Source organism: Leucoraja erinacea, chromosome 23 (assembly GCF_028641065.1).
Source record: "Leucoraja erinacea ecotype New England chromosome 23, Leri_hhj_1, whole genome shotgun sequence".
NCBI classification, from domain to species: Eukaryota; Metazoa; Chordata; class Chondrichthyes; order Rajiformes; family Rajidae; genus Leucoraja; species Leucoraja erinaceus.
This window is the reverse complement of record NC_073399.1, coordinates 8,615,466-8,636,557: the sequence shown is the minus strand read 5'-3', so window position 1 is coordinate 8,636,557 and position 21,092 is coordinate 8,615,466. Positions and strand designations below refer to the sequence as shown.

The 21,092-nt window shown below is 38.9% G+C and overlaps 1 protein-coding gene across 1 annotated transcript in view; it reads right to left on the bottom strand.

Moving 5' to 3' along the window:
• smurf2 (SMAD specific E3 ubiquitin protein ligase 2) overlaps window positions 1-21,092 on the bottom strand; it is a 127,410-nt gene continuing 106,318 nt past the window's right edge. The window contains exons 13-21 of the mRNA XM_055653783.1: window positions 14,421-14,631; window positions 13,289-13,392; window positions 10,886-11,000; window positions 7,108-7,286; window positions 5,505-5,642; window positions 4,150-4,270; window positions 3,191-3,392; window positions 2,941-3,016; window positions 1-2,286 (exon numbers count right to left, since the gene is read on the bottom strand). Of these exons, the coding sequence (XP_055509758.1) occupies window positions 2,187-2,286; window positions 2,941-3,016; window positions 3,191-3,392; window positions 4,150-4,270; window positions 5,505-5,642; window positions 7,108-7,286; window positions 10,886-11,000; window positions 13,289-13,392; window positions 14,421-14,631 (1,246 nt within the window). The 3' untranslated portion in view covers window positions 1-2,186. The remainder of the gene's footprint in view (window positions 2,287-2,940; window positions 3,017-3,190; window positions 3,393-4,149; window positions 4,271-5,504; window positions 5,643-7,107; window positions 7,287-10,885; window positions 11,001-13,288; window positions 13,393-14,420; window positions 14,632-21,092) is intronic.

Here is a 21,092-nt window from a genome sequence, read left to right as displayed (position 1 = left end):
TAAAATTGAACTGTTTATGCTGAGTGTGCAAACAGCATACACTTTATTGCTCATTCTGCATGGGTACATACATGAAAGTTTGTTTCCACACAGTTTTATTAGTTTTTTTTAAATTATTAAAGCCCATGTAACAGCTGGGGTGAAATACAATGTGTTAACGATGCTAAAACACTCTGTAATAAATACAAATAAAATGGAAATGAGAAAAATCTAAAACAAAATAAAATATGGTGTTTTAAGAACTGGGAAGTAAAGCCAAGGGATTAATTGTAAACTAATTACATCTATATATAAAAAAAGATTTTAACAACTGGTAGACAATATTCTATTAACTGAAGTGTTACGTACAGTGAACTGCTCCTGTCTGCTTTAATGTATTATTCAATTTTTACAGCATATTTCAAGTCTGTGAAGTGAGGGGAGCATGCTGGATGTTGTCAGCTGTATGATGAAGCATGCGTTTTATTACAAGAGCACCACTGGCCAACTTTGTCTTTTACTTCTATGTTACAGCTCATTTTAAATCTGCCATTGATAAGCTTAGGCATAGTGTTATATATTGTTTTAAAATAGATCATGAAAAATAAGAGACTGTGTGTGCGCACTGAGCACTTATTAAGATGAGACAGTTTTAAGTATCCACTGGGAACTCTTATATCAATGGGATGTCAGCTGTCGTCCTGTTATTTTAGAATGAGGAGGGATGGAATGGGGTCAATAGACCGAACAGAACTAAAATCCTAAGATGTGCAAAAAGTGGTTTAAAAAGTTAAAATACGATTAACTTAAAAAGTTGAAATCATCACAGTATTAGCCTCAGATTTATATATCACGCCTCACCCAGAACTGTACAAAGCACCATTTCAAGATACCTTCCTGTCGGATGATGCTCTTTCAACTGATAGGCAGCAGTGCAGGGCAAAAAAAAATAAGGTTGCTTTATCAACAGGTGCTCCCATTACAGAAATACTATCATTCGACAAGAATGCAACAAGTTATAAATATATTAAAACTCACATGAATGTAAAGGATCCGTAGAATATTTCCTATCATTAAAATTACATGTAAAAATCATACATTGAATTCAAACTCCTTAAGAGTCAATCAGGGGTTCTCAACTATCTCAATTTAATATAGTCATAATTCATCTTATGGATAGAAAGACATAACTGAGGACAACGCTCTTCAATGTTATATTTTAATAATTGCAGTTGGCTATACTAGAATGTTCATCTCAGCCCAGTTTTAACTAATAAAGTGGAATGTAATTCATACCCTTTACGTTGCAAAAGTTCTGGTAGCATAAAAACCAACATAAGTCGCTTTGTCGAGCGTTGCCACTTTTAATATACAATAAAGTATTTATCCCTTACGTCATGTAAATAACTGATGCAATAATAAAGAAAATTGATTAAAGAAACTTCAGTTAGCAATGCTGGTTGGTGATATACAATTCATTAAAAAAAATCCCTCCTCATCAACTAGGAGGACTGGGGACAAGTGGTTATGGCTGAGGGCTGAAATAATATAGATCGCTTCTCCTGTGATGACTTTATGTATATAATATATATATTATAAATATATATAAAAAACTGGATTCATAGACAATCCAAATCTGGAACGCACCAGGAAGAATATTTCTTAAAACAAGATGATTTAGGCAATTTTCCATTTGAGAATCCATTTTTAATATTGTCCACAAGAGCTCAGTTCTGTTGATAATTTTGATGCTTCGGATCCAAGGAAAGTGGGAGAAAGGTGATGTTACGGCATAAGTCAAGTCAGCTCAACAATAGGTTGTTGTACCGAATGCTGCAGTCTATATCATGATGCATGGGGATATTAATAATTAGCAAGGAATAAATGGGCTTAAGACTGATGCCTAAATAGTAGTTTCTGTAGTAGTCTTTTCAATCAGAAATGCTATCAAGAATACTGCTAACTGTTCAAAACATAAAAAGCCACCAGTCTTTTAATTTTTCAGGTATTAGTTTAGCAGCTGACAGTCTCACGGCAAATACCAGGTGACTGGTTTCCTCAATGTTCCCTAATCATCCATTCCCTCTTGCTTTCCCCCTGCTGAGTAAGGGAAAGACATCCTGAATATTCCAAGCACTGCTGGAACCTCGGCAGGAGAAAGCCCTCACTGACAGGTGCATATGGAAGTCCCACCATTGGCGAGGATGTCATTCCACGGCAAAGCCACAAGTCTCTTCAATTGCCGTTAGCAGTTTCTCATAGAGTTTTTCATAGTTCTCATAAGGAGGAATGTCAATTCTATTAAAGCTGGGGAAGAAAGAGACAAAGAAAACACCTCAATAGTCTGACATGATTGGGTACAATGTTATTTGACAGGACTTTTAAAGATACAAGATAGGAAACGTGACGACTCTGTGCACTGCCCTCAGAAGGCATCTACTATTTCTTACATGGCAATCGTTGCACTCTTGTAATTATATATGATCATAAATAATATGATTTTATTGAAATGTATTAAAAACAAAGAATATCGCTGTATCTAGGTACCTGTGACAAAGTACCCATGAACTATTTTAATTATATCCCCTTACTATTTGCATCAGGTCCCTGATCCATCTTTTCATTTATTTACAACTCAAAGTGCAAATTCTGCTGTAGTTCTCTCTCCATGCACGACACCAGTCTGCTCGATTCAGGGAACGAGAGAGAGAGAGAGAGAGAGAGATACACGATGACAGAACATTATTACTGGCTGTTTTCAATAGTAAGCCGATCCGCCAACCCATTAATTCTGCAAGTGTAGTACAAGTTTAATAGAGTGGGTGGATTCCGCCAAGATACTGTCTTTCTCGTTATGTTCCACTGATTCATTTAATTAACCATGTTTTTTCATTTCCTCGTCCCACTTTTAAAAAACTTGTAATGGTACTATTAAATAAACTAAATAAAAACGTCATCTACCAGGTATGTGCTTTGGGGAGGTTGTTAGGGCTGGCATCGATCTGGTGAATGGTAAAAAGCCTTGGACCTGCTGCACCTGTTGTAATCATAAGATGGTACAGTATCAGTTACTCTGTGTTACCTGTAATCTTAGCACACATTTCATCACAAAATAACATTGAGATGCTGATATACTTTTTCCCAGCCCCACTTGCCCTCTGACACGCGGGGAGAGAGAAGTGATCAATGTTTTGTAGTACACCGGGCTCACCTTGCAACGCTTTGAAACCCTGTAGAGGCACTCGGGAGGATCCGGTGACAAACTGGAGTAATCGGGCTCGTCTTTCCTCATCGAAAGACTCCACTGCCTTCCAAAACCACTTAACAATATTGCTATCTGGCGTACAGTGTTTTAACCTAGTGTTTGATTTCCAGTCGATGATATCAATCTTTCCAAGGCCGCAGATAATGAGCTGGAAGAGTCAATAAAGAGCAAGTGAACATAGTTACAGAGTGGAGACAAGGAACTGCAGATACTGGTTTACCAAAAAAGACACAAAGTGCTGGAGTAACTCAGCAGGTCAGGCAGCATCTCTAGAGAATGCTGAGTTAGCTTTTCAAGTCGGAACACTTCTTCAGACCTTCTTCTTGAGTCTGAAAAAGAGTTATGTCGCCTATCCATGTTCTCCTGAGATGCTGCCCGACTCAAGGCCTGACTGCCCCCCCTACATCACTGCGTGCCTCTTTTGTTACATGGTAACCTCACCAGATTTCCCAGCTACTGAAAATAGCTGGTAGTCTTTTATTTCAATTCTAAATAAAAACAAACTGCAGATGATGAAAATGTGAAATAAAAACAGAAAATGCCAAAGTCACTTAGCAGGTCAGACAGCATCCAAGGAGAGAGAAACAGATAATGTTTCAGTTAGAACTGGGGAAACAATGGAAATAAATGTGTTTAAAGTTGCAGAATGTGGGAACGCTGGATAGGATGAGGCCGGAGCTGTCATCTGGATAAAGTGTACAAGGCATCCAGTTAATTGACTGCTAGAGGTTGAAAATATGAACATAGGAACAGAAGATTCATATTTACAGGAGCAGGGCAAGTGTGGCTACCATTTTCACTCTGAATCAGTAAACTGTGTACTTTCTCATGGCAATGAAAAAGACACCAAGTGTGAAAAACCAACGCAGAATAAATGGGTATTATGTACCGTGACAAAAACTCACCTCCAACTCCTTCTCATCAAATGTTTTCAGCAAATGCTGTGGGATCACCTCATTGAATCCTTTCTGCAGAGCCAGAAACTGGGCCTCAATACCTCGTAGAAACCGCCAGTTCACGTACAGCCTGAGGCAGGGAACAATTTCTCAAGTTAATGTGGGGTGGGTATATGGAACATGCTGCTCGAGGAAGTGGTAGAGGCAGGGACAATTAGCATATTTAAGAAATTTGGATTGGTTTCAAGAGATTGAACTTGGAAAGGTTTAGAGAGATATTATAATACCATTTATGATTGCAGGGAATTCAGCCATGGTAATGCTGAACAGTGCTGAATTTGCTGATCTTGGATAAGGGAAGGGGAAGGTGTAAGAAAAGTGCTGGAATTGACTGGTACATGTAAATAGTAAGGAGGATAATTAAAGCTGAGTCACCCCTGATGAAAGATGTGCTTATCTGCACAATTATGATTGAGACATAGCCCTTGATAGGACAAATGACTTTGGACTTTCAGCATCAAGAATGGCCAAGTCATACCAGTTAGACTTTGTCCTTCTTTCATCAAGCTTTTCCTGTCTCCCTGTGCTTTTGCAGTCAAGTAACTTTCCAACAATCACTACCCCGTTTCATTGATAAATGTCGGGTGCTTGAGTTGGATATCAATCAGAAACAGAAACAAGGGGTCGGTGGGTGGGGGGGGGGGGGGGGGGGGGGGGGAAAGAGGGGGGTGGTGGAGAAAGGATAGGAGAGGGGAAAAAGCAATTCAAAAAATAAAAACGAAAGCATTTGAAAGATTGGTAGAAAACAATAGAAGAATTGAAGCTAACGGTAACAAGCAATAAAGGGGGATGAGTGCAGGTTGTGTTTGGGAAGCACTCGTTTCAGCTGCTCAATGGGTTGAATTAACATTACCGCCAATAAACAAAGTTCCCTCAGATTTTTAGAGTAAAATTATTTACATTGCTGAATTGTCAACATTGTTGGGCATGATGCAAAAATCTACAAAATGATTGGGGGGAAAAAAGTTACTTCAGTAATGGTGATGAATAAATATTTAAATGGAGATTAAGTACTTGCTGACTTTGTGAAAATACCCAGGCGTCAACCCACAGCACTGACAGATGTATCCTTAAGCAGGTACACATAAACTTACTTACTTACATGGGGGGGGACTGATCTCCTGATAGATACTTTATTTACATTTCCTTACCACATTGCAAAGCTGTAACATGCACTTAACTGTACAAATCTGTACTCTTACTGAGCTGGTGGGTTACTGACTATTTTGCTGATGAGGGAAAATTGTGCTCAAAGTATCATCATAGAATTGCAATGAACCGGAGAAGCCTGTGGTGTCTCATACCGGACATACTCCTTCTTGGTTTCTTCTGTGACAGGGATGCTTTTCCCATTTGGCTTCAATTCATGTTGAATGATTTCTCCATAGGCATTATGCTCTACGCAGAATGTGTGATCTAAGACACCGGTGATGTCATTTTCACTACATGGAAGAAAAATAAAATTGATTAATTCAACTATTCTCCTCCCAAATAGTGCACACACCCCGATTAGTATATTTTATGAATAATCGGTTGATAAAGAAGTTAAATAAATTTTAGACAACAGAAATATAACAATCTTTGGCTATCAAACACAATCTACATTGGGGGGGTCGTGTTGATTATCAAAGCTCTCAAGAGATTTGGGAGGACTGGGGTTTCTTCACTGGATTGAAGGGCTGGCCACCATCCACATCACACCACTGAAGTCAGGGACACTTCGTATCAGCAATATACATATCCCACATCCAGACAAAGTAAACACAAGTTTTTTTTTGTGGGGAGACCATTGGTCCAATAATTGTGAAGAACAATGATGATAATTAATCCATTTGTAAAACAAAAATTGGACAGAACAGAGTAATTAGTATTGGTAGATTATTACATTTTGGGTTTTGTTTCCCTGTTATGTTCTGCACATTTTGACGAGTGTGTTTCAGATTACATCTATTAAAACACCATAACATCTATGTCTCAGATGGGGTACTCACTTAATCCAATACCTGGGGCACATCCAGATAGTGAACAGAGAACTCTTTCAGATTGTTTAAGCTACTGGTTTTATGTTATGCCTTCAACAGAGCCCCCGAGCTTTGGGAGACAGCAGAATAATATAAGACTAGACTTCGTCTTGGACTTTAAATCCAAAATGCATTATTAAATAGTAAAAGAACAAGCAAACAGTAGAAGTAATGCAACAGATATATTCACAGAAGTCTAGCAGATGCCACAAAGTAAATAGTTCACGACTATGCTGTAAAACATCTCGATATTTGATGTAAAAAATATATTTTCTAACAGCTATGGGAGATATCCAGCTGACCAAATATGTCCAAAGTTTTATTATGTTCCATGATTTTAAAAGAACATCAATTAATAAATTCAACACAGTGTAGATGACACAATGAATTTAAATGTTAGTGATTTCAAAAATACAAACATTCATAGAGAAACAAATCAAACAAGTTATTTTCATTTGAATTGAATTGTGTGGGTCCTTCCTTAGACAGACAAGATCAGCTAATTGTTGCAGCAACACAACAAGTAAAGCTGGCCACAATTTTGATGAATGAACGACATTTGAGCTTGAGCCCTCAACCCAAAACTGCACTGAGATACAAATCATTCACTGCCACTGAGTACTTATGCAGACGTCTAATGGACTGTGAACAATCAGAGTAGGACTTACAAACACCCTCAGCTTTCAAGTGAAGTTCATGTGTGAAACCACTTTTTTATTTTAAAGATAAATTACATTGATTTGTAGATTCTTCAAGAGAGCTTTGAAAATAGCCTCAATCTGCCCCACTCCATTTTGATTTTACTACTACTAAACAAAATTGCCAACATTATTTTACATGCCGAGAGAGAAAACTGCTATTTAGAATGGAGTTATGATGTACATACAGAATCCAGACTAAGCTGTTGTGTAGATCTGGGTCCACAGACTCCATGTCATCCAGTGTGATAGACTTTCCCAGCAGCTGCTTGTAGAAGGGTAGAGTGAAGCCCCCGTCAATGTAGTGTCCATGAAACACTGCCATCCCCATTATCCGACCGACAAAATGGAAATAAGACAAATGCTCCTAATTTGGAAAGAACAAGATTACAGTTAAACAATGCTCCAAAATAAGTTGGAAGGTAGACACAAAATGCTGGAGAAACTCAGCGGGTGAGGCAGCACCTATGGAATTGGCGACGTTTCAGGTCGAGACCCTTCAGAGTCTATGAGTTTCTCCAGCATGTTGTGTCTACCTTCCATTTTACCAGAATCTGCAGATCTTTCTTAAACACTCTGAAATAAGTTGCCTCAAATTAAACATTTTGCTGACATTTTTAAGCAGGTAGATTAATTGTCAATACATATGAAAAAGAAAAATTAGGTTTGCTTTAATTATTACTTTTGCTATGTAAAACTGTACAAAAATGAAGGACTAACTTCAGAATTCTTGTTACGAAAGCGTACAAGGCTTTCCCCCCTATTTTCCAAGTAGTTTCTATCCCACCACGCTATTTCCTACACTGGAATTTCTAGACATTCTCATATTTCAACAAGCATTTTTCATTTACAAGGTACCACGTTTTTTGTGGACTCAAAAAGCCATCTGTACATTCTTCTCCACCAGGCACAGTCAGAAATATAATGCAAATAACTTTATAAATTTTGCATGCAGAATACATGCTCAAATTGCAGGAACTACGATACTCTGAAGATTAAAGAGCAATTACACTTTCCCTGCATACCTCATCATACATTTTTAAATGGTAACATTCAAAAGTATTAATTTCATTTAAAGCTTAAAATATTGTTATCCTGGCTTAGAGTTGACAATTTAAAATACTATCAAAAGCTGTGACATTTAAAAACTGCAGTATCATAATCTTTCGATTTGAAGGGTAGGATCCAGACACACTAATCTTTCTTCAATATTTCAAATGTAAATGGCATTCGGAATTGAAGTTAAAAGCGTTAAAAAAAACATATTTTCTGGAGCTGCATGTGAAATGCTCAAGGGGCTGGTTACAGAAGCAGCCACTATGAATCCAGTAGTTCTCATCCATAAATCAGCCAGTAGCATATCAGGTAAGCAATTCAATACCTTTCACCGCATGAACTGTCTGGGAGACTCCATTTAGTTTGGGACAACCGATCTCAAGCTGCATAAAGGGGGGGTTGTAAACTTGAATTTCCAAAACCAAATGAGCTAATACAAATATTTTTCAAAGATATTTTACGTCAATTCTAAGTTAATGTAAAGAAAAAAAAAAATTCAAAACCGTATTCATCCTCAATTTTGCTTTTCTTGCCCCATCAGTTTTCTTTGGGTTCCTTATACCAGAACCCTGTACCAAGCAAACTCAATAAAGTGCAAGTGCAAATTACCACCTTATGAATACTGTGCCAGACTGGCTCACACAAACTTCAGATTAAACCGCTGCTCATTTCCACACAAATCTGTTCCAATATAATGCTGACTCTGTGATGGCAAAATGCCTTTGTAAAGTCACAATATAACTTCCATTCCTACTACAAAATTACAATGGAATTAGAATCACCTATCATAATTCCAGAAATAAGAACCATAAGGTTTATTAACTAAATAGCTTAATAAAATGCAAATCATTTTCTATCCGTGCCATTGTAAGGTTGCACTTTTAACCACAGTTCTCTGACTCATATTTAAGGCTGGTAATAACTATTTAATTGAATAAATGAACAATTAAAATAGAGGACGGACAACAAACATACACATATTAAATCCTCCATTTAATGACTCAACAAAGAACGGACTAAAACTGGCAAGAGCACCATGACAAAACTGGGCCAACTCAAGCCTCAAGCGTTAGTGTAACAAGAAATCATGCAATTTGACGGGATATTACTTGACATACACAGCGCCAATTTACCATAGACGATTCAGACCATTATTAAATCTAATGACTGTTTTGTGATTTTTTTCCTTGCATGTCATTATATTTAAATTAATCTCTCATTTGAACACAAGTCTCATTCCACTCTTGTCTATCAACGGCCAATTACTATAAGACTAGTTTACTCACAGCCATAAGTATGCACACAGACCTGTGGGTTTTCAAGAATAATCCAGATCTTTCTGCTTTCACTCTCTTGGGTTCATCTCATCGGACGGACTACATGCAATCATCAAAACCAGTGCATTTTGGTCTACTGGCTAGTCTCATGATTGTACCTGTACCAAAGAATGCCTCTCCAGCTTGTTTGAATGACTACCGACCGGTGGCCCTCATCTCAGTAGTCATGAAATGCTTTGAGAGGCTGGTCAAGAAACACATCTGCGTCTTCCTCCCTCGCAACATGGACCCGCTACAGTTCGCATACCGTCCGAACAGATTCACGGACGATGCGGTCTCCCAGGTTCTGCACACCACGCTCTCTCACCTCGACAGCCAGAAGGGGGGCTATGTGAGGATGCTGTTCATTGACTACAGTTCAGCTTTCAACACGATAGTCCCCACCAGACTTGCTGAGAAGCTGCTGGAACTGGGACTTAACACTCCCCTGTGTGCCTGGGCCTGGACTCTCACCGCCAGGCCCCAGGTAGTCAAGATGGGAGGAAATACTTCAAAGACCCTCACCCTGAGCACAGGGTCCCCCCCAGGGTTGCGTCCTCAGTCCCCTACTGTACTCCCAGTACACACATGACTGTGGGGCTAGGTTCAGCACCAACTCTATAATCTAGTTTGTTGATGACATTGTGATGGTGGGCCTGATCACCGAAAATAAAGAGAACGCCTACCGGGAAGAGGTGGCTGATCTGGCACTCTGGTGTCAGGACAACAGCCTCCTCTTGAATGTCAAAAAAACTAAGGAGCTGATCGTGGACTTTAGGAAGGCACAACATCCGAGGACGTACACGCCACTGAAGATAAATGGGGATATTGTGGAATAGGGTGAGCTGCTTTAAATACCTGGGAGTCCACATCACTGAGGATCTGACATGGACATCACACGCTGCCGCACTGGTGAGTAAGGTAAGGCAGCGCCTTTACCACTTCAGGCAGCTGAGGAAATTCAGGGTCACTTTTAGGATCCTCCAGTGCTTCTACTCAGCGGCTGTAGAAAGCATCATGCCCGGAAACATCACAATCTGGTTTGGGAGCTGCTCTGCCTGGGATAAGAAGGCTCTGCAGAGAGTAGTGCCTTCGGCCGAACGCACTATGGGAACTACACTCGCCCCTCTGCAGGAACTATACATCAGAAGGTGCAGATCCAGAGCCAGCAACATTATGGGGGACCCATTCCACCCCAGCAATGGACCGTTCCAGCTGCTACGGTCAGGCAAACGCCTCCGCTGTCATGCTGTGAAAACAGAGAGGATGAGACGGAGTTTCTTCCCAGAGGCCATTAGGACTGTAAACTCTTATCTCACCAGGGACTAACTTACTGTCCCAAACTACTGTTGTGTTGTGTCTGTTTTTAAATTGCTGGTTTTTCTGCTCACCAATATGTAATTACTGATTCTGTTCTATTCTGTTTTGTAGTTTTTTGCACATTCCGCAGGCATTGCCTCTTTTCATTTCACTGCACATCTTGTATGCGTATGTGACAAATAAACTTGACGATGTTGAGAAATAACAAACCTTACTACAAATTGTATACTATTTGCATAAAAAGCAATAATTTTTTTTTAAATCTTCCGCTTACAGGATTGACTGCAGAATCTGGGTTAATCTGTAATGTGTAGATGTCATCTCTGGAGTACTGGAACAGTCCATAGTAGGGATTCAGCATTTCATGAGATAAAAGATAGAGCCATTCCCTGTAGGGAAGAAGAAACATTTTCATGATTTTTATGTAAGTAGATAACCGGTGCTAATTTGAGGATGCGCTGTTTCACAAGGGTTGCGTTTCGAAATTTGGGTATGTCTCAGACTATGAAGGTGAAATTGTTCTGTAATGTTGGTTTAGGTGTTCATGTTAATTATAGGTTACAGGTGGACTGCTTCCTCTTTTGAAAATACTTAGTCATATAGAAAAAGGTAGTTAAATGGCTATAAATTAGCAATTTCAAGCAAAGACCTAAAGCCCTTCAATGGGTAATTATTCAAACTATACAAAATATTCTGCAATTGTCAAACATATTTGCAGAACTGATATATCGTCTCCACATGGCAAAAACTAATCCTTGGAGTGGCAGAGATATTTTTACGTCCAATAAAAGCAAGTACAATGAAGGGTGTAAAGTGGAGCAGCAAGTAAGTGAGGTTGTCTCACAACTCCAGCGACCTGGGTTCAATACTCCAATGCTGTCTATATGGAGTTGGCACGTTCTCCGTGACCACATGGGTTCTCTGGTTACATGCTACTTCCCAAAGACATAAGCGTGTGTACGTTAATTGACCACTGTAAATTGCCAGTGTGCCCAAATGGCAGGAAAATCAGGTTGAAGTTTATGGGAATGTGAGAAAGAGCAGTTTACATGGAAATAAGTGGGGGGGGGGGGGGGGGGTTAAGATTGATGGAAGTGCATTGGAATAATCCAAGAACTGAATCAAATCCTACAGGTGAAAAATGACAGAAGAAAAGGGAGGGACTTAAAAAATGCTTAATGCTGTATGAATGTAAAGTATTTCAAAACATTTTTCAATTGTAAAGAACATCATGAATTCCAAGTGATGTAACATGGGCTTGGTCCAGGAATTTAGCCACAAGATGGTGCTGCACATTGATCCAGATTAAACCACCAAATCATGGCATTGCAGCTTTACTCTTTAATCAATGGGAAGTAATATTACAAATATGAATGCAATTAATTTACTATAACAAACTCTCAACTTAGTGTTTATAACAAACTAGTTGCAACGTTGATCAACCACATTGTACATAGACATAAAACAAAGACATAAAACAAAACTTGTGCACCACTTCTTTAAAGTAGGGCCTGACAATTCACATCACTTCAGAAAACCACATGAGGATCACATGAAAATTATTTAACCAGACGTGACCAGATATTGATTTTTTTTAAATCTTACATTTGAAAACAAATGCTGAAATTTCTTAACAGCCAAACTTCAGTTGACATTGCTACAATACAACCTACCACCAACTAGGCGTTCTTTACTTAAAATGCAGAGAACTATTGCTTTTAGGTCAAATGTGCTTTATAGCCTAACAGGCTTGTATTTTTAAGCCGATCCAGTAAAGTGTGGGTTTCTATCCAGAGAAACATCAACTACTTTATTAACTTTGATGACGATAATGACAATACTAATGCAAATTCCCTCTCCCACCCTCTCTTCATTCAGTGTTGAATTGTTTTATTGTAGTTACTTGATCTTCTGGCCATAACAATGCAGGACCATATTTATATGGTACCAAATCAAGATAATTAAAAATCCAAATAGTCAGAATTGCTTTTGGCTGGTAGTAACTACGTATCACCTCCATATCAACGTATCAAATCCATATCAACATCAGGCAATAAAGGTGTGGATTCACAAGGAAGCTGTTGCCACAAGAGTAGACACAAAAATCTGAAGTAACTCAGCAGGACAGGCAGCATCTCTGGAGAGAAGGAATGGGTGACGTCTCGGGTTGAGACCCTTCTTAAGACGTCACCCTTCTTCTCTCCAGAGATGCTGCCTGTCCCGCTGAGTTATTCCAGCTTTTTGTGTCTATCTACGTTTTAACCAGCATCTGCAGTTAATTCTGCCACTAGAGAAGAATTTGGTCAGATGGAAAGAAAGACTTTGCATTCTGAATGCAATCCATGGGAAGCATGAATTCTCCAAATCAAAACTGGATCCCTGGATTGCCCAGCTCAGAGCAACAGTGGGTTAAACAGTTTAAAGAGAGCAAGTTAGATGGCAATGTCATCCTCGGCGGTGGCTATATATCTTGGATGCCTGTTGGCGAACCATGGATCCAGGTCGGGAAGTCACTTTCAGAGGGAATACCTTCTCAGATTCAGATTCAGGTTCAACTTTAATTGTCATTGTCAGTGTACAGTACAGAGACAACAAAATACATCAGGAGGAGGGAGTGATGAAAAATGAAGACCAATAAGAAAGTGTCCACATGCTTTATCTTTCGTGAATCACTTACCGAGCAACGCCTCCGTAATCCAATCCCTCTTCACCACGGAATTTTACCATCAGCCGTTTCCACAAGTCTTTTGGTCTCATTTTCATTACTTGCCTGTAAGACTCCTGGAACATAGCGTTTATCCCGTCATTAACAAAAGTACCAATCTGAACTATTTACCAAAATATATTACCAACTACAACATATAAAATTCAATTTCAAATAATCATCACCACCCTCTCCTCCCACACTTGGACATGCCACTGCCCATCGACAAATTTTATCGATATTTATTTCCTCCATTTTTCCAGCTACAACAGTAGTCCAAATAACATTTTTAGTCAAAGAATGCAGAATGTGGGTAACGTAAGGGCTGCAAATCATGACCGTCAACACTCCATCCACCCTCACACAGTCAGTCATAAATGGGGAAAGACAATAGACAATAGGTGCACGAGTAGGCCATTCGGCCCTTCGAGCCAGCACCACCATTCAATGTGATCATGGCTGATCATCCCCAATCACTACCCCGTTCCTGCCTTCTCCCCATATCCCCTGACTGCTGCTATTTTTAAGAGCCCTATCTAGCTCTCTCTTGAAAACATCCAAAGAGCAGAAGCAAAGTGATGTGATCTCTGGGAGCTAACTTGATGGTAAGAAAGTGACATACAAAAAGTCTTAATTAGAAACTAAAACAGATTCAGAAACAAGTTGGTTTTGAATAAAAATAAACTAAATTTAAAGGATAATTCCTTTAAAGCAATAATTCAAGGCCTGGATTTCAATTTGCGAAAGTGTCCACTTCTGGTTAAAAATATGTCCAGATGAAGGAATAAATTAAGATCAAATAATCCATGAAAAACTAAAGCAGCAGACAACCAGGATATGAGATTATATCAACCCATGAGATACTCTATCTAGGCCACCTGCAGAGTATTTGTCTTGGAACAAATGCTCATTACACTACTTTGTGTAGCAGGGTGACTGGGAATATTCTGTGATTGCAAGCAGAATCATTCCTTTTGCTGCAATTAGAAATGGTGCTGGAGTCTCTCAAAAACTTTCACAGAAATAAATCATACAGTGACCCAAAGTGATATACCATTAGTTACTCTGCTTTTGAAATTGAGGGAGAATAAAGGAGAGTCTTTACCTCAAATATCTCCTCCCTTGAAACCTCAATGCGACAGTGACCAGCCTGGGGCTGCTGCTGCGACAGCTCTTGTCTCAGGATCTTGAGCTTTTGAACCAAGTCTCGTTTATACCTAGGCACAGTAAGGCATTCAGCTTCATCAGGCAGCAGAATCGGAGGTGCTGGAGGGGGTTGCTGTTGCTGTTGCTGCTCTTTCAAATGATTCTGGCGACTGGAGACAAAAAAAACAGAAGCATGATGACAGAGAACAAAAACACTTTAAAATTGATCTAAAGATTGCTCTGGCAACTTTTGATGCAACCCAGGAAAACCGAGTTACACCCAGACTTGATTATCATCAACTAATGCAGATTCAGATCGCTTCTCTCTTTACCTCAACAGCACAATAAGAAACTTATGAACTGCAGCTTGTTTCCAGAAGAACATTTGTGGGAGATTGAAAATGATTTACGCTCAGGATGGCAGGACTATTGAATGAGGAGAAATTGGATTAACAAGGCTTGTATTCATTACAGTCTGTAATAATGAGAGATCTCTATGACTATCTCATTGAAACGTGGACAACTGACAGGGTTTGCAGTGAGAATTTTCCCCTGGCTGGGGAGTCTTGAGCCAGGGGTCACAGTCTGGGGATAGGGGGGTTATACAATTAGGAAAGAGACAAGGAGACATTTCTTCGCTCAGAAGATGAAGGACTTGTGGAATTCTCTACAGCAGAGCGCTGTGGAGGTCAGGTCATTGAATGTTTTTAAAGGAGAAGATAGACAGATATCTAGACACAAAAGACACCATGGAGAGGGAACAGACTGAAAGGGCCCAGTCCAGTTCCTATTTTTCTATGTTCATACTCCTTCCTCAAAAAGCATACTGACATTAAACAGCTTGAAATGAAGGCCATATTTAAATAAATATAATCTCTCCATGAAACAAGAGAGTCCTGTCTTCAAATAATTCTTCTTTCAAAAGCTAATTAGACAAAACTCAATGCCCCAGAAGTTATAAATCAGTCATGGAGAGACCCAGGGCATATACCTAGTAGCAACATTTAAATAGCTACAACTTCAGAGCTATACTTTTGTACAGTATCTATTTCATCTAAGATTTCAATGCAACCATCACATTTATGGAAAATGGCAATATTAAAATGGAAATATTAACACATTATCAAATCAATTTGCATTTTTTCAACTCAGAGGATAATACTGGAAGCACCTAGTGCACATGACTGGTCTTCGAGATATTCCCTTTGTGCTCCAAATCCTCCTGGCAACAATCTCAATTTCCTTTCCTCCCCTTCCTAGTGCTGACAAATGTTAACTTTGATTCTCTTCTCACAGGTGCCGCCTCACCTGTTGAGCGCTTTCAGTATTTTTCATTTATTTCAGATTTACAGAATATGTAGTCTTTTAAATTATCATTCATTAGTAAATAGGCCAACGACAAGGATGACAAGGATGACAGACTTAAGTAGCTGACGGAAAGCATGGTGGAGAATGGGGAGAATATATTTTCATCTGATTAGTGGCAGCCTCACCACCTGGTAAAGGCATCGGGGGCAGAAAACCATATTGCATTGAAATAGTATCTGGATGAGTACTAGATAAACAAGGTTACATACCAAAAGCCAGAAAGTGGGACTAGCTTGAAAAGTTAATTCTTTGGTGCCATGGACATGACTGGCCAAATGATATATACCTTTCAATACATTTCTATGATTCTATGCACATCCTTTTCATCATAATTTCTGGCAGGCCATAAGGAGATGTATGTTTTTCTCCTCAAAAGACAACACAGGGCAAATACAGTAAATGAGGCTCACACAGGACAGGATAAAAATGACTTTGTGACTATAAAATTAACAGAAATCTGGTTTTGTTTATTTTAATGTCAATATATTAAAAATGGAGAAATATGTGCCCCTTGTTTCTTATGTAATTATACACAGTGAATAAGAAACAAAGAAATTGGGAAACAGAAATTTCTGTCAACAGTGACGGGATTTCAAAAGTGCTTTATTGGCCACAATGAGCTTCTGATTCCCAAGGTTGTAAAAGTCATTGCATAAGCTATTTTTTCCCTTTTCGAAAAAGAAATGTAATTTGCCCCACAAGTCCTCTCCCAAACCCCTACTCTAAAGAGAGACAGAATGGGTGATCAGATTAGCACATGTTAAGAATGTTTTGCTTTAAATACTTGTGGGGTCATCATAAAACACGCTGATTGCAAATCTCTGGCTTTCACAGTGGGGACCAGAGTGGAAAGCAACAAGAGAACAAAGACACAAGAGAAAAGAAAAATTCTGCCAAATCAGAACCCTTCTTCAGTCTGATCCGTAATCTAATTAACACAGCAGCTGCATGAGAAAACATCTGTAGACTAAACAGGGTCATTCTGAAAGCAATAATGATTCTGGACTGCTGATTCTTGCTTCCACCAATCGTCAAGGCCAAAAAGAACATCTCAGATTTAAGAGTACCATTTCAAAATACAACAGCATGCCAATCCTTACACCTTTGATCTAAGCTCTGTACCACATCATGTTCCAAAGAACTGATTGGCAAGAGCCTATTGCTGACAAAATGCTGTTTATATTAGCAACCTGGCTGGAACACCATCCCGGGCTGACCACAGGAATGAGGGAATGTTTCTGTACTACCCATTGGCAATAAAACTAGAAATATCTTTGGCAATTGTTGCAAATCTCTGCAGCTCATAAACAGATGGCCTTTCAGGTACTTTTGATTCATTGTTTTAACATTGTGTCTCTATTTTTTAAATTGCCTAGTTACTCTGAAAGAATACCTAAAAACCAAACCAGGATTTAGGTTTGTGGCTCTTGTACTACAAACTCATTTTTTGAAATAAATTTCCATTTCAGAAACTTAAGGCAGATACTGAGTGTGTTTTAGAAGTTAAATCAAAATGTTAACAGTTTTAATAATGCTGATGAATTTTTGACTATTTCTAAATTAGCGAGGCAATAAAAGACCAAACAAAATTTATCCTAATATCTGATACAATTTTTTTTTTAAATGATGGTTCAAGTTTGTCTTCGGATTTGCATGGCAGTTTGTGTAACTTGCATTCTTGCTATTTGCCCAAAACATTTGGCTGACGTCAACCAAAGGAAACCCCTTGGAGAACACCTGTTTCACAACACAAGTCAGGGCACTGGTCTTTTTAGGTTATGCTACAACTCAATGCTGCCTCTTCATATAATTTGTTAGCAAATTATCCATAGAGACCAAGAGAGTGGAAAATGCGAAAATGTTTTATAAAAATGTTATTTACAAAATACATGTTCTGGTTATTTTCTGTAGTTCTCCTTCCACTCAGACAAAACTCAAAACAGCTTTTTCTTTCCACCAGTAGTTTTTACATTAGCAAGAGTTATTATTTTTGGATTAAAATTCCGATGCTACTGGCCACAAACTACTTTAATCTTACTGAAAGACTAGACTATGAATGAGCCAGATCTTAACTGGCAGTAATACAAATCATGCTCAGTGCAAAATCATGATGAGAATCATGAACAAAGACATGCAAACACACATTGCACATTGCAACTACATACAATGAGTACTAAAGTGCATAAGAAATAGAAGACAGCCCATACAGCATCTCAGATCTACACAATTGCTCTGAAATTTGGCATTATCTTCACATTCCTGCCAATACTCTTCGATTCCTCTATTGTATAAAAATATGTATATTGGCTTTAAATTTATCAAATGATTCCCGTGTCCACAGCCTTCTGGGTTACAGATCTTCAAAGATTCATGGTCTTCTGAGAGAAGAAATTCCACCTCATCCGAGAAGAGTGCTGGTTCACTCGGCCTGGTTTAATCCTCGTGTGGTAAACTTTCCATCCCTAGAACCAGTCTTGTGGATCTCCATTGTGCTTGCAAATATATACTTTTTTTTGGAAAAGGAGGCCAAAACAGCACACGATATTCCAGGCACAGTCTGACCAGGGTCTTATATAATTGCATTATGACATCTCTAGTGCTGCACTCCTGTAACGAGGGCCAACATACCAAATGCCTTGCCGAACCATGCCACATTTTAGGTGTCAGTGACGTTTACACAAGGAATCCCAGGTCTCTTTGAATATCAACATTACTCACTCTTATCACTTACAAAATTAAGCCCGATATCTGTTCTGTGCACTGCATCTGCTATGCTCTTGCCCACTTGGTCAGCTTGTCTACATTCCCTGAAGCTTCAGCGAACTGAATATGTGTGGGACAATGGAAATGCTCTAATCAATATACTAATTACACAGATCAACTTGCCATTCAACAGAAAAATACAACTTTACACATTATAGCTAGCTTCCTGAGATATAATGAATATAAGCAAGGCAATTAATTTATAAAAAGTGAAAATCAGGCTGCAAAAGCAGAAATTAGGATGCTGCAGTCCAAGTTGTCCTAAGTTCCGAGAGGCTATGAAGCATCAACACTTTTTTAAAATCAACCCAGCTTAAAAAAAAGACAGCAAGAAATAGGAATAGGCTTATCAAGCCTGCTCCATCATTTATTAAAATCGTAGCTATTTCAACATTATCTTCTCCCATGTTCAGAAACCTACTATCAGGAGGTTTCACAGGAATGGTTCAAAATGTTGACCACTATGTTTACTCTCAACATATAAATCATCTCATGTTCTTTCAGATCGGGAGCGTAAGAGCAGCAGGGCAGAGTTTAACCTTTCAATAGGAACGATTCATCAATTCATTCAGAACCTGGTTCACGAGAAATCACATTAATCTTCCTCGTTCCGATGCTGACTGATCTGTTGGGCAACCACCGTGAATTGCATCATCAGTGACCTTCCTTTTACCATTAGGTCAAACGTACTGGCGTCTGTAATGATTGTACAATGTTCAATTGTGTTTGCAACTCCTCAGACAACTAAGCCAACCCATGATGCTTGCAGCAAGACACGGAAGTTATTTAGACAAGGATTGATAAATGGCACTCAATGCTGGACAATGTCCATCTATAATAAGAACATCAACCCTTTAATATTGCCAAGCCTCCCACTTTCAATTCTTAGACTAAACACAAGCCAGAACAGCCACATAAGTACCGTGGCTACAACTGTAAGTCCGAGGCTAGGTATTTTAAATCTGGTCGCTCATTTCCTGACTCCCCATAGCCTTTGGCTGTCTGAAGAAGGGTCTCGACCCGAAACGTCACCCATTCCTTTTCTCCAGAGATGTATATTCCCCAAAGCCTTTTCACAGCGTCACGGACAAAGTTGTTCATTTGAATGGCATCTCATCCAACATTCTAAATGTTCACACTTTCCACCAATGGCACACATAATTCTAGGATGCTACATCCTTAAAATGCACCGCAGTTCCTCAAGCCTAGGTCTGTTAGAACTTATGACATTCTTCAGCAATCAACACACAGGTAAATGGGAACAAGGGCAATTTGGAATGAGCAATAACGACTGGCTTTACCAAACATGTTCACATCCTGTAAGTAAACTAACATTTTATTCTTGTGTTTATTTTGTAGGAAGCTCCCACTTTGACAGGTTTTTCCTTACCAATGTGTGCATTAGGGAAATTACTGATTGCTTAGATAAGTGTTTACGAGAATATGTGTGAAAATGAGTGCAAAATTATATGGATAAGGCATTTCCATTACTTACACATAAAAGGAAGATTTCAACGTTGGACAAATAGTTTCCAAATAGCTTTGGAAACTTATGCATCTCATTGGTCCATTTTTTGGGAAAAATCACAAATGTAACTTCAGAGTCTGCCTTTTAAACCTCAGACTTTGCCATTAACCGCTTGTCAGACAACCATGAAGTTCTTTTCAGAAAAGGCACATAGCCAAGTCTAAAGCTCCACTTAATTATAAGCATTTTGCAGTGCTATAACAATTTATTGAAATTTATAATATAAAAACTATTTTTACACAGTGATATTCTCATTTATTGGCTCTGAAGTAGGCAACCCCTGATTATGGTACAATTCCATGCAGGTGACAGAGCTGCCCCCTTGGTTTCTTGTCCTCTCCCTATCAGCCTACAATCCTGCCCAGGAAGACGGTGAGCAAATATTTTCCACTTGTGGGTGGGAAGAGGGATGAGAATAATGGTGACGGTGCAAGTCTGAAAGAGGAAACAAAGAAAAAGATGTGCTGATATGGTTAAAGAAAGTTGGTGGAGAAGCACAAATGTCAGCATATATTAATTAAGCAGAAGGATCTATGTGGTAAAAAATGATGTTAATTGCTGGGGAAGTGGAGTGGGATGGGGAAAGAAGTTGAACGAGAAATGGGCAACAGAGCTGCAAAGTTCAGTTTCCCTTTATGCAAGCTCAGGGTCTTTTATTTTCAGAAACTGCTCAACCCAACTGAACATACACCTTGCATGAGACCTACAAAATCTTTGACTGAATGACCATATCGTGCAAAGATGATGCACAAATTTCTTCTTAAATCTTTCATGAAATATCAAAATTAAGTAGCATCAGCACACTTGTCATTTGCTCCACTCAACCACTGATATTCCACCAATGCTGCTGATCTGTTCCAAGTACAAATGGGAATCCAAATCTTAGTGGAATATCATCAGTGTTTCATCATGATGGTTCAATTTTTCACCAGCTGTGAACAGATGGAATTAATATTAATAAACTATTTTAAA